Below are 15309 nucleotides of genomic sequence, written 5' to 3' on the forward strand. Positions count from 1 at the left end.
CGTGGGCGCACAGGTCATGGGAAAATGGCCGCTTGCACAGTATTGTTATTGGCCATTTTCCCGTGGCCTGTGCGCCTGCTCTACTCGGTTACGAGCCTTCGTCGGAAGACATTGAAGATGACGCGGCGGACGAAGAAGGAGGTGGCGCTTGGAGACACTTCTCTGGCAGCGGTGGAGACGCCCCTATCGCTGTTTGAGCGCTGGGGCCCGCCCCCATCGTTGCGAGAGAACTCATTTGCATACCAGTACAAACCGGTATTTCTGAGGAACGGTGCGGCAGAGACCACGTCTAAAGGTAAGAGACGAATAGCCTTTCTAAAGGCTATTCCGACGTCTTATCCACAAAAGAAAATGTTTTAATGGTAGAATCCCTTTAATGCGTATAGGTTTCCATTCGGGGGTCCCTAAGGAGATGTCCCAAACGACAACCCAAAAGAAGATGTGAAACGGGCCTTACAGTAGACTGCGCTATCCTGTTGTTGTCATAATTCAGCTTTGTCCAGTAGATATGCCAGTTGGCAACCAGATCCTCGTTTAGTCTCCCATGAAGAAGATTGCAGAAGGTCTCCGGACCTTCTCCTGGTCATGATCGAGCACTAAGTAGTGTCTATAACTGCCCCATCATCTGCTGGATCCATTGCATCTAGCAGAGGTCACATTACGTTACACAACCAGGCAGTTGCCGACTAATAATACTCCTTCTGGAGAACTTGTGAAGAATACTTTGATACCATTTATACAAATTCCAGATTCCTTACCGTGCCGATAAGATACTTCTCGACCAGCCGCTGTCCGCACTCTTTACGCTTCTCGTCTGGAGATACCTCATATTCATCCTATAAAGAAATAGAATGTGATAACAGAGATGCATCTCCGAAAATCCCAGGCTAGAATATATCCCGATCAACCCAACGTCCTACCACAGCATCCAGAAACTGGACACAGCGCTGCAGCTCCGGTCGAGTCTCACAGAACTGTCGAAAGAGGAGACGCCCAATTGGTTGGCGGTCACATAGACTGTGATAGTCACGCTCTATTGGAGACACAGAAAGAAACCCTTAGTAAAAGATAAGATGACTTGTAAGATAGCTTGTGCTTGGTAGTACGTAGAATAACAGGCCGCTAGCGAATAGTGCGACCAAGCCAAGCGCCCGCCGTGTGGGCAGAACAAAAGGGGCAGTGAGATCGACTACACAAACAGATGGAACAGTGACATTTGTCATCTCAAATAGTAGCCAGCATACAACTCTATCCCTGGATACTTACTACATAGGGAACGCGACCTGAAAAGAAGCCTTTAGTGCATTTATTTTGTACAGGGAACCTATCATGGCGAATTATGCCCCCAAAAGGCCACCAGCCTGTGTTCCCAAATACGTCTTCTATTTGTGTGCAGGTTTGGCAACACAGAAAGTGAACTTTAAGCACTGTAGTCCCTTTATAAAGTCCTGGGTTGGGGCCAATCTGTGGCTGGTGCCCCTCCTAAGCTTGGCTGAGTCCGTCTTCTTAAGACACGTCGCGCAGATATGAAGCGTTCTAGCTTTGGCTGCATTTGATCACCATTAGAGATGAGCGAGTACTGTTCGGATCAGCCGATCTGAACAGCACGCTCGCATAGAAATGAATGGACGTAGCCGGCACGTAGGGGGGTTAAGCGGCCGGCCGCCGTCAAAGCGGAAATACCAGGTGCATCCATTCATTTCTATGGAGCGTGCTGTTCGGAGCGACTGATCCCAACAGTACTCGCTCATCTCTAATCACCATGTCTGCATCAGACACGGATAGAGATGGCTTAGGGCTAGTTCATACGTGGTTATTTGGTCCGGATTTTAACGCGGATTCCACGTCAAAATCCGGGTCAAAAAACTGCCTCCTAGTGAATTCAATGGGTGCTGGTCATTTCCTTTTTCCACGAGTGGTATTTTACTGTTCACGGAAAAAAAAAGAAGCGACCAGCCTAGAGATGAGCGAGTACTGTTCGGATCAGCCGATCTGAACAGCACGCTCCATAGAAATGAATGGATGCACCTGGTACTTCCGCTTTGACGGCGGCCGGCCGCTTAACCCCCCGCATGCCGGCTACGTCCATTCATTTCTATGCGAACGTGCTGTTCGGATCGGCTGATCAGTACTGAACAGTACTCGCTCATCTCTAGACCTGCCCTATCCTGACGCGGATTTGCGTCCGCGTCAAGACAATCCCTCTAGACTAGGCCCAATCATTTGGGCCTAATCCGGAGCGGAAAGCCGCGACTGTCAGAAGCCGTGACAGTTACGGCTATCCGCAGCAGGCGCGTTTTGGCCCAGATTCTGACGCGGCTTCCCGCATCACAATCTGGACCAAATAACTACGTGTGAACTAGCCCTTACGGCAATGCACCTGGCTAGGATTATCACATATGGCAAACGGAAGCCATCCTGAGACTGCTGCATTTGTGGGGTGGCGCACCCTTCTTTCCCATTCTTAGCAGTCACAGACCGGCAGGTGGGTGCAGGGAGAGGCGTGGGAGCACCCCGCCATCCTAACAAATAAATAGGAGTCCACTGAAATTATTTCTTGTTCCCATTAGCCTAATGGCTGGAGTGGAGACCTCCAATGTTATATATATATATATATATATATATATATATATATATATATATATATATGGAGAATATTTATGTGGAAGATCTGCTTAGAACTATCTACAACATTTCTTCATAAGATATTAGGATGATCATAAATGGCAATTTCATAGTGTCCTGCTGGCTGACACTACTAGCGTACAACACTTGGAATCCCAATTTCAACATCCGACCAGGACAACGTATGCACGGACTTCTCCATGATTGTCTTCTCTGGCTTCAACCCACAAGGCCTAAGTGTAAGGTTCATATACTGAACTCAATCTACCGGTGAACGCACGTCCAGAGACCTTTTCACACTCATGGCTGCTTGTGAAACATGCAACATCACACATTTACACAGTTGTAGAGGAAGTGGTAAGAACACCGTAGCAAGAGGAAGCGATGAAACGAGATTAGCCAACCCTAGCTGCGTTGGAGACAAACCAAGAATCACATAGTGGGCGAGATGATGTACAACTCTACTTATTGGGTACGTCAGAAAACACAGTTTTAGGGTGATCTACTGGACTCACCGAGAGTACGTCTCAGCTCCTCACACTCACTGATATGTGGGAATTGCAACATTTGCCGCCATTTCTTGCTTTTTCCTTTTCGGTTCCCCCCACCACCTGTAGATAAATGTATGACATGTCAGCCATTATTGTGCAGGGCAGGAGCTTAGGGATGAGCAGATGATCTAGGCAAATCCATGGTTGCGGTTGGATTGCCCTGTCACGCTTTTCAGGACAAACACTGTGAACATGCAAATCCAGGAAAATTACGGCAGAGTTTACAAACATCTCATTTTTCATTTCTGTCACAACATCAACACCAGGATTTACATTGGAACTATGGGTGAAAAAGAGTCCACACAAGGGGGGGGGGGGGGGGGTCCGCTGATGATTTTACTCTGCAGGAAATCGGCAATGGATTTGCCCAAATTCAACTGCAGTAGAATTCATTGGGAAATCAATGTGGGTATGCCGCAACGTGGTGGAAGGTGAAAGCTGCAACAACCCGCAGCATAATCTTGCTTGTAGCGGACAGAAAACCTGCACCACAGGTATTCCGGCACACGCTTTGCTATCTTAATTATATTTTCCTATCATCCAAACTTATAGCCCCGGGTAAGGCCCTTCATGGAGCTCTCATGTCTCCTAAAGATCCTCCAATTCACACAGATGATGTTATATGTGCAATTCTTATGTAGGATGATTTAATCATGAGCCATTATAATAATTCCCCCATGCAGTGCACATGCACAATGATATAATAGTCATACACTTTTATAATAGTTCCCCAGTGCAGTGCACAGATATAATAATCATGACCCATTGCAACAGTTCCCCAGTACAGTGCGCATGCATAAGGATATAATAATCATGACCCATTATAATAGTTCCCCAGTACAGTGCGCATGCATAAGGATATAATAATCATGACCCATTATAATAGTTCCCCAGTACAGTGCACATGCATAAGGATATAATAATCATGACCCATTATAATAGTTCCCCAGTGCAGTGCACATGCATAAGGATATAATAATCATGACCCATTATAATAGTTCCCCAGTACAGTGCACATGCACAAGGATATAATCATGACTAGAGATGAGCGAGTATTGTTCGGATCAGCCAATCCGAACAGCACGCTCCATAGAAAAGAATGGATGTACCTGGTACTTTCGCTTTGACGGCGGCCGGCCGCTTAACCCCCCGCGTGCCGGCTACGTCCATTCATTTCTATGCGAGCGTGCTGTTCGGACCGGCTGATCCGAACAGTACTCGCTCATCTCTAATCATAACCCATTATAACAGTTCCCCAGTGCAGTGCACATTGATATAATAATCATATCACATTATAATCGTTCCCCATTGCAGTGCCCATGTATGATGAAGATTCATGCCCACTACAATTCTTATCCAAGTGAGGTGTTCATTATATGATTAATAATCAGGCCCCATTATAATTGCTTCCCCAGCGCAGTGCACATATATGGTGGGGTATAATAACCATGCCTCAATATAATTGCTACCTCAGTGCTGTGCACATATATGATGATATAATGATCATGTCCCATTATAATCGTTACCACAGTGCATTGCTCATATATGATAATAAGAACATCATGTCCCATTATAATCCCTACCGCAATACACATACATGATGAAGATTCATGCCCATTACCCTAGTGCAGTGCATAAGTATGACAATATAATCATTCCCTTTTATAAATGCTAACCAGTGCTGTGCACATGTGTGATAATATAAGGATCATGTGTCATTATAATTGTTGCCAGTGCAGTGCTCTTGTATGACTGTTTAATTCTCATGGCCCATTATAGTTGTTAAACCAGTGCAGTGCTCATGTATGATCGATCAGCACGTCCCATTATAACTGCTACTCCAGTGCAGTGCTCATGTGTGATTTGTAATGATCATACACCAATAAAACTGTTACCCCCTGTGCTGTGCACATGTATGATGATATAATGACCATGTCCCACTATAATTGTTACTCCAGGGCAGTGCTCATGTATAATTATTTAATGATTATGACCCATTGTAATGGTTGCCCCATTGCAGTGCTCATGTAGAAGTATATAATATATGTCCCATTATAATTCTTATCCCAGTGCAGTGCTCTTATATGATTATTTAATGATCACGTCCCATTATAACAGTTACCCCAATGCAGTGCTCTCATATGAAGGTATAATAATCATGTCGCATTATAACGTACCCCATTGCAGTGCTTATGTATGAGAATATAATAATAATACCGCATTATAACGTACCGCAGTGCAGTGCTCATGTATGATGTTTAATGATCATGCTCCAATATAACTATGACCCCCTGTACTGTGCACATGCATGATGATAGAATAACCATGCTCCATTATAATTGTTACCCCAGTGCAGTTCTCATGTATGTTTATGATCATGCTCCATTATAATTGTTACCCCAGTGCAGTTCTCATGTATGTTTATGATCATGCTCCATTATAATTGTTACCCCAGTGCAGTGCTCCTATAGGTTACTATTTAATGATCACAACATTACAATTGCTCCCCCATATGATGATTTCCTCACATTCACCTACGAGCCCCAATCACTGCACAGAGTTGTGTCTTCCCATGTATACTAGAACAGCCTATAGAAGACATATGTAACTTTCCCCTGGCTAGTGCCCACCTCTGCCGCGCCAGTGCATGCACATACCCACCTTCCCTGGCTTTCAGCAGCACGGTGTTGGCCACTATGTTCTCGAGCTCCATAGGTTGGCCTGGCCGGGGGCTCCGAGCCTCAGGCGGCCACTCACTTTCTCCCAGACTGTCAGCACCCTGCTGTCAGTGACAGACCCCACCCACACCAGCCAATCAGCGATCAGCCGCACCCCCGGACACAGGGCTGATTGGCTGTCCTTTACAATCAGCACTAGCTGGATTCCCGTTCAAAACCAAAAAATATATAGGTGTAATGCACTCCTCTGGGTTATGTCCGGGGGGGCTTGTGGCTTAGGTAATCCAGTAGTCCAAAAAATTGCTAAATCCACAGCGCTTGTCAGATGGCAGAATTCATCGGACGTTTCGGTCCGCTACGGGACCTTTATCTACGACCACCTGCAATAGAAGACGTAAATACACAATATTAGTACAGGACGTAATATAGAAGCAAAGTCAATTGCAAAGTAACAAAAAATATAGAACAACCAAACGATTAAAGGCGATTAAATACTCCGCTAAACCGACCCGTGCCACACAGTCTGATATACGTAATACAGTCACGTGTCGCGATGGTATATAGCTCTAACCAGGTGAATGTAACCAGGTATATAGCTATTAGAATCTGCCAAACAATTGTCATGCAAAAAGAGAAACACCAGAGGGCGCTCTATCCCAATGCATTAGTCCTATCAGAGACATGAACGCTGTTTCTACCAGTCACTTATATAGCGTATGTCAGTAAGCCGCTGCTCACTATGGAAGACCATAGATAGGTTTGCAATGGAGAAGACACAAGTAACGTTTACCAGGATGATCTTACCCGGCCATGAGTAGAGCAGGGATGCATGCCACTCTGTAACGTCACAGCAGTCAGAGTCAGCGTCTTATAGTGGAGACGGTGCATTCCGATGACATCATAGGGTCACATGACACAGAAGAAAAAGCAGTGTGTGGAGAGCCACCGTGTGGCGGCTGAGCGCACCGCAGCCAGGAGACACAAGGTTTAACTCGTTAGTGGCTGGGTAGATCTAGACTAAATGTATATACATACATATATATATATATACACACACACACATATATATATATATACATATGTATAGGGGATTTACCTAATAACGCAACGTTACGGGTAGAAATGACATCGTAAATGACGAATTAGAGTTATCAAAATGGTAGAGCGCATATTATCCATATAAAGAGAAGATCCTAGGTTATATCATTGAGGACTATCGTAACGTCTCCGAGAGTGAAAGGATAATATAATAATTGTAAATCAAACAGATAAAAAATGGGGATAAACTAATTTCGGAAAGAAGGGGGAGGCATCATAGTGTTACGACTATTCCCAAATAAAAATACACGTTATAGCATACCATAGTGATATAACATCATATATGTGGATCCAAACTTCAAACACTCCAAAAGTCGGGGCAATACGGGGGCTCAGTGGTTAGCACTGCAGTCTTGCAGCGCTGGAGTCCTGGGTTCAAATCCAGATAACATCTGCAAGGAGTTTATGTGTTTGCGTGGATTTCCTCCCATATTCCAAAAATGTACATTGTGATCCCTATATGGGGCTCTCAATCTACATGAAAAAAACCCACTCCAAATATATTCAAGGTTTGTTCAATAGAAGAAAATGGAACACATAATTAGACATCACAGACAGAAAGTGCAACAGAATGATCCTAATTAATATCTGATAGGAGTGTTAATGTCGAAGGACATGAGGGGTGTCAAGATTATTACGAGGTCAGAAAGTCGCATTCAAGATTTGAACCATTTGGAGTCCCCGATGAATGAATCCAATATGACTCTTGGTGTTTTAGCGTTGCAATCCTGTTGCTACTCAATCACACTGGGGGTATACGTTCTATCATATATTGTGATATAGTTTGTCACATACTTATAAGGCTGGGTTCACACCAGCGCTTACTTTCCGTTCCGGGAATCTGTCCCCTATTCTGCTTGAAAAATGTGGAAGAATTTTTCAGGTGGAAACTCTTCGGACCTAGGGGCGTAACTTGAGATGGTGCAGAGGGAGCAGTCACACCAGGGACCATAAGCACTGGCATCAGTATTGAGATTGCAGCTTCCGTCTGGTCCATAAACCAAGGAGACCCACAGATTACCCTAACCCCACTAAGGTGATTAGACTACGTAGTACCCATAACCATCACTATCAAGAATCCGCTGTAGGGATGAGGTAGGGGGCCCCGGACATAAGATTGCACCCGGGCCACAAGACTAGTTACGCCACTGTTCAGACCCCATTATAGTCTTTTTTAAGGACGATTGGGTTTTTGTTTTTTTTCGGTTTTTCGGAATTTCAAAACATAACCCACAAAAGGGGTAGATCAATATCCCCTGATACTATTTATATGTTGTATAATACACTAGATTTATATTAATATTCTAAAATTGTGTATTCAGGGTTTATATCGTAGATGGTTGTTGCTAAAGGCGCCATAGTGGACCCAAACGTCCGATTATTTGGCCCATCAGTACATCTAGCTCGCTGATCTCTTCAGTATTGCCACGATCATTACTTATTCATGACTTTCTAATAAATATAACTGCAGTAAGAATTCGGATTTCGCCTTTATTGTATTCCTGTTCACATGGCTCTCATCGCTTTTAGTTGCTGTGATCCAGCTCTTACGATTATTGCGTGAACAGCCTTGAGGAGGTGAAGCCTTAGGTCAGATCTGTAAAGAGATTGGTCACCCGATGCCGCCCGTATTTGCGGAACCCCCGGGGACGCTTTGTGTCCTATATAAGCCTGCTGGAACACGTGTGTAGTGACATCACAGGGGGCCATATGCTGAGTTTTTGAGGCTGGGAGTAATTGACAAGCTGGCAGATTGGTCCGAGTAGTGGAGATCCTTTATCCTCCCCTCTTTTCGTAACATTCGGCTGGCACACAGCTCTGCCCCTTCTCACCAAAGTCACACCCCTCTACCACAGATCTGCGGAGTGCATTACTTACATTACATCAAGCCGAGGGAGGAAATGTACTGTGAAGCCATTGGAATTAATATTAAATGGGCATATGTGGAAGAATGAGAAATGCGTAGTGCATTAGTGAGAGTGGACATTAGCATGTACCTGCAAGATCTTCCTGTAAATAATATATTCTACATTAGCCGTGTCCAAATATTAACTGGAATGGAAGAGAAATCGCCAGAAAACCCGGCCCAGTATGCTCCAGTACACAGACTGCTGAAGGGCCCGGGCCCCGGTGCACTAGGTGGTCGGGGCAGATACTGACAACAAGGGCGCCTCACCATAAAGTGGTAAAATGGTCACCAGAGTGATGGTTTATCCAGTGGCGTAACTAGGAATGGCGGGCCCCGTGGCAATCTTTTGACATGGCCCCCCCCCCCCCGACCGATGCCAAAGACCTCGACCGACCCTCTCCTACGCATTCCTGTGCATTCTATTATGCCCCATAGTGGCCCCTGCACACAGTATTATCCCCCATAGTGGCCCCTGCACACAGTATTATCCCCCATAGTGGCTCCTGCACACAGTATTATCCCCAATAGTGGCTCCTTCACACAGTATTATCCCCAATAGTGGCCCCTGCACACAGTATTATGCCCCATAGTGGCCCCTGCACACAGTATTATGCCCCATAGTGGCCCCTGCACACAGTATTATCTCCAATAGTGGCTCCTGCACACAGTATTATCCCCCATAGTCATACCTCCCAACTTTTGAAGAACCGAAAGAGGGACAAAATGTGCGGCGCGCATAGTGCGCCGCGGCAAATTTAGCCCCGCCCACTTTTGTGTTGACCCCGCCCACTCGTTAATTTTTCATGTGCCCGCACACAGTATAATCCTCCTACAGTCACCCGTAAATTATATGTCCCCCCCTCTATCTCTCCCCCAGTTTCATATACACCCTTCATCTGCCCCCAGTTTCATGTCCCTCTTCCAGCTCTGCCCCCAGATTCATGTCCCACATCTCTGCCCCCAGATTCATGTCCCTCCATCTCTGCCCCCAGATTCATGTCCCCCCATCTCTGCCCCCAGATTCATGTCCCCTCCATCTCTGCCCCAGTTTCATGTCCACTCCATCTCTGCCCCCAGATTCATGTCCCTCCATATCTGCCCCCAGATTCATGTCCCTCCATCTCTGCCCCCAGATTCATGTCTCCTCCATCTCTGCCCCCAGATTCATGTCCCCCATCTCTGCCCCCAGATTCATGTCCTCTCCATCTCTGCCCCCAGTGTCATGCCGTCCTCTCCTTCATCTGCCCCCAGATTCACGTTCCACCTCCACATTAAACTTACCTTCTCCTCCGCTCCCTCGCCGCTCTCTGCCCGCCTCTCTCCCTGACACATGCGGCTGAAGCTGCTCGCGTGCTCGCTTCGCCGCTGCGTCTCTCTCGCTGACACATGCGGCTGAAGCGAGGAGCTGACCTGTGTCAGCTCCTCGCTTCGCTGCTGCCGCCGGCTCCTGGCTTGTACATCGCGTCTACAAGCCAGGAGCCGGCGGCAGCAGCTAAGCGAGGAGCTGACACAGGTCAGCTCCTCGCTTCAGCCGCATGTGTCAGCGAGAGAGAGAGACGCAGCGGCGAAGCGAGCACGCGAGCAGCTTCAGCCGCATGTGTCAGGGAGAGAGGCGAGCAGCGGCGAAGCGAGGAGCTGACCTGTGTCAGCTCCTTGCTTCAGCCGCATATGTGTTCAACTCAGATCTGCGTCCTCTGGACGCAGATCTGAGTTGAAATGGGGACATACCTCCCTCCAACCGGGACCGCGGGACATGTCACCCAAATCGGGACTGTCCCGCGGAAATCGGGACGGTTGGGAGGTATGCCCATAGTGGCTCCTGCACACAGTATTATCCCCCATAGTGGCCCCTGCACACAGTATTATGTCCCATAGTGGCTCCTGCACACAGTATTGAACCCCATAGTGGCCCCTGCACACAGTATTGAACCCCATAGTGGCCCCTGCACACAGTATTATGCCCCTCTAGTTGCCCCTGCACACAGTATTATCCCCACAGTGGCCCCTGCACACAGTGTTATGTCCCACTTTTCAGACCCCAGAGTATAATAATTGGAGACCAGGGGGAATAAAAACATAAAAAACTACTGTTTCTTACCTGTCCCCCGGCTCCTACGCTGTCGGCCTCCGCTGCCGTCCTTCTGCAATGACGTCGGACGTCGCATGGCCCGGGACGCAGGCCGAGTTCATGTGACGTCAGAGACGTCAGACAACTAGAAAGGAGGCCTGGCAGGATCGTGGAGAGGTAAGTAACAGTGTTTTTTATGTTTCTTACCTCTCCCGGTCCGCCAATCATTATACTCGGGGGTCCGAAAAGACCTCTGAGTATAATGATAGCAGCAGTAGCAGCTGTCACCGGGCCCCTAATGTCCCGGGCCCTGTGGCAGCTGCCTCCACTGCTATGGCGGTAGTTATGCCACTGGGTTTATACTATGGACATAGAAAGACCACAAATATCATTAAAATCAGGAAAAATATTGTATTATCTTGTGACCATGACTCCTCTCAAGGGACGATATACTGTATATTAGGTAACGTGTGAACAGACAGTGCGCAAAGTTGATATATTGGAAGCAGGAAAAATGGGCCAATGTAAGGATTGGAGTGACTTTGACAATGATGAAGTTATGATGGATAGATGACTAGGAGAGATGCCATTATGTGGTGGTTAGTACCTGCCAAAAGCAGTCACAGCGTTCTCGGGCCCGGTTCACATCCGTGTTTGGGCCATTCCATTCCTCTCTCCACATGAAAAATGTGGAGAGGAAATTCCTGCACGCAGCACTTTTCTCTCTGCAATTTTCGTGTGGAAGCCATACGGACTCCATTAGGTTTCCAATGGGGGGAGGATCCCCAAATGGCCTCCCCAATTGGAAACCCATGCATAGATATGAACCAAAGTGCCTACCACTGTACACCACGAAATGTCCCATTTTTATATAGTCAGCAATTTTTGGTGGAAAAAGTGGTAACCCTAGCTTTCAATGTACACACTGTATATAGGACTGGATTTACCATGATGCCAAATAGACAAGTAATTAGGACATTAATGGACAGGGGGCAGCATCTTGGGAACTTTAACCCCTTCCGACATCTGCTCTACTATTATATTGGATGTTGTGGGTCTTTAAATATGCTGGATGGAGAGGAACCAAAAAAGAAGGACATCTTGCACAACCTACATTCCCTATCAGTAAGTCTTTGGAGTGTGGGAGGAAACCCACGCAAACACGGGGATAACATACAGACTCCTTGCAGAAGTTGCTCTTGGCAGGATTTGAACACAGGAATCCAGCGCTGCAAGGCTGTAATACTAACCACTGAGCCACTGTGCTGCCCCTTGCTCCAGACTGGCCATATAATAAGACTGACGTACACTATTCCAGTCTTATTTCATTTGCTCCCTGCTCCTGTAACGGATGACAGCCTGTACCCCATAGCACAACAAGACACCGCAGCTCTATATACCCAGCCATGTAATAGTGTCCCTCTACAGTACCCCCAATAGTGCAATAATAACACACCCATATCAGCGCCACTATATTTTTCAGGGCTTATAAAATGCAGTCAAATGAACCAAGTTCCAGGTGCCAGAAGGTTAAGGGTGCACATAGCCACCATTGTAAAACAAACTAGACTCTGAAAAGAAGTTACATAAGGGAATATTTGTTTTAGTAAAGCAGTATCAAGGAAGGCGTCATGATGTAATGGCAATATAGCCGGCCTTTAGCAAACTCTCTTTTTCCAGGGAACTGAGGAAAGCCCAAAAATGTCAAACAAAATGCAGATTAACAATGAATAATTCTTGTCAATGTGATTTTCCCACCCACTAAGAAGGACTGGTGTGAGTTATTAACAGTGTAAGGTCCTGTGTACACAGCGGCGTGTACGCACATATGGAATCCCTACGGCTCCATATTCATAAGCACTTCATATTCCCCTATAGGGTAGTCCGTACGGCCGGCTATTACTGATCTATTCCCTTGAGAAGCAATTCATGAAACAACATCCGATGGCGACATCGTTCTTACTGAAAAAGCGTTTTCTATACATTTGAAACTGAAGAAATACAGAGCTACAAAATGAATTCATGGATTTCTTTAAAGGGATCCTATCATTAAAAAGCAATTTTTTGTTACTAAAACGTAGGAATAGCCTTAGGAAAGGCTATTCTTCTCCTACCTTTAGATGTCTTCTCCGCGTCGCCGTTCGGTATAAATCATGGTTTTTGTCAGTATGCAAATGAGTTCTCTTGCAGCACTGGGGGCGGTCCCAATGCTGCGAGAGAAATCTCCAGCTTCTTCAGGAACGGCCTTTTCAAGCAACTTCTTCAGGCGCTGGGGGTCAAACTACTAGGCCTTGGGCAGAGCCGACTACGCATGCCTGTGGCCACAAGAAACATGTCCGCTTACACAGTAAGTAAGCGACCATTTTCTTGTGGCATGTGGGCACAAGAGAGAACTGTGAGAGAACTCATTTGCATACCGACGAAAACTGGGATTTATATCGAATGGCGGCGCAGAGAAGACATCTAAAGGTAGGAGAAGAAGAGACTTTCTTAAGGCTATTCCTACGTGTTAGTCACAAAAAATTGCTTTTGAATGATAGGATCCCTTTAAGTGCACACTATTCACCTACAAGGATTGTTATGCTTGTTGGTGGGTTCATATACTTGACTGGGTCCCCACCCTGCGATAAAGCAGCGTTTGGGCTGTGTAATGTCTTCAAGAAGTATGTGTTCCTATGAGTCCCTGCTCTTAAAGAGACAGGACTGCTTGCTATATATTACAGGCTGCGTTGGAAACGTTGCGGCAAAAAAACCCGTTGCGTTTTGCAGTACCTGGAAAGTAGATGGGATTTGGGCTCATCCCATCCATATATTGCAGAAAATAATACACAAGCTGCGTTTTCAAAAACACTCCGTATAGGTATAATAGGGAAAGAAAGTCCGCAGAGGAAAACACAACGCGTTTCTGCTGTGATTTTTTTTATTTTTCTTTCCACATTGTCTTTTTTGCTGCGACATGCAATGTGCGGCATTGCAAAAAAAAAATAAAAATAGCACAGGGCGGGGGGTCAAATAAATAAGCGCTACCTTTTCTTCAGTCCGGTTTTTCACTTTACACCGTTGTTGCAGCAAGACATTGGCCTCAGTGTTAATCCACGGCATCCCTGCAGAGAATCTGGCGCAGCAGCAACCGCGACCCGACTATGGTAAGGGACAGCGGAGACCGGCGGCTGGATGCAGCAGCCATGTTGTGGGCCAGTGATGTCATCAGTGGAGCATCATGACAGGAGATGGATGGAAAGGACTGGGGTCCTGCGGCCACTATGGCAGACACAATAAGAGTTATCACTTTTTGTATGTTGGTATCACACCCGTTCCTAGGCTACTTTTGGAGCACACAGTTCCTGCTTAAGAAGAGGAAAGCACTTTATGTTATCTCATTCATATCTCTATGCTCTACATAAGTGCACAGCGACGGCAGACCGGGACAGTTTAGGACATGTCGCTTCCGATGATGTTTTTGTTGCAGTTTCAATGTATTTTCTGAACCAAACAGGAGTGGACACAGATGAGGCGAAAGTGTCAGGGTATAGTCACACACGCTGGAATCTCTGGATCAAATCTGCGCCTGTAAATTTGCTGACAGTGTTTGCTTTATATTTTACTTCCCTTTTGATCTGCTCTCGGCTTCGGCGAAAAGAAACTTCATCAGAAATGGCAGGTGTGAATCCAGCTTTAGTGCAGGTGATTTGGTACACCGTGATTTGTCCTTGTGAAACTGTCCACGTCTGAGAAGGGTGCAATTGTGGACAGAGTTTTATAAAAGCAGCAACGTAGCTGCTATGAATAAGGATCTCTACAGTGGCGTAACTACCACCATAGCCGCAGAGGCAGCTGCCACAGGGCCCGGGACATTAGGGGCCCGGTGACCGCCGCTACCGCTGCTATCATTATACTCGGGGGTCTTTTTGGACACCCGAGTATAATGATTGGCGGACCGGGAGAGGTAAGATGTCTCATGACCCCAGCCTGCGTCCCGGGTCATGTGACATCTGACGTCATTGAAGATCGACTACTTCGGAGGTCGACAGCGTAGGAGACGGGAGATGGGTGAGCAACAGAGTTTTTTATATTTTTTCTCCCCATGGGTCTCCAATTATTATACTCTGGGGTCTGAAAAGATGGGGCATAATAGAGCAGGAGTGCGTAGGAGGGGGTCGGTCGAGGTCTTTGGCGTCGGTTGGGGGCATGTCAAAAGTTCGCCACGGGGCCCCGCCATTCCTAGTTACGCCACTGGATCTTTTTAATGCTTTCCGTTTGGAGGGTCTCCCCGAACTGAATACCGAACGCAGATGTGAACCGGGCCAGGACATCAATAAAGCAGAACACTTTTACCTAGAAAAAGTAAATAAATAAAATAAATAAATAAATAAATTAAAT

General features: G+C 46.4%; 1 protein-coding gene across 1 annotated transcript in view; it reads right to left on the reverse strand.

The window, feature by feature from the left end:
- GRK6 (G protein-coupled receptor kinase 6) overlaps positions 1 to 6723 on the reverse strand; it is a 32028-nt gene extending 25305 nt beyond the window's left edge. Inside the window, exons 1-5 of the mRNA XM_075274998.1 lie at positions 6659 to 6723; positions 5838 to 6234; positions 3141 to 3236; positions 921 to 1033; positions 759 to 836 (exon numbers count right to left, since the gene is read on the reverse strand). Of these exons, the coding sequence (XP_075131099.1) occupies positions 759 to 836; positions 921 to 1033; positions 3141 to 3236; positions 5838 to 5889 (339 nt within the window). The 5' untranslated portion in view covers positions 5890 to 6234; positions 6659 to 6723. The remainder of the gene's footprint in view (positions 1 to 758; positions 837 to 920; positions 1034 to 3140; positions 3237 to 5837; positions 6235 to 6658) is intronic.
- Positions 6724 to 15309: the final 8586 nt, after the last annotated feature.

This window comes from Leptodactylus fuscus, chromosome 5, assembly GCF_031893055.1.
Source record: "Leptodactylus fuscus isolate aLepFus1 chromosome 5, aLepFus1.hap2, whole genome shotgun sequence".
NCBI classification, from domain to species: Eukaryota; Metazoa; Chordata; class Amphibia; order Anura; family Leptodactylidae; genus Leptodactylus; species Leptodactylus fuscus.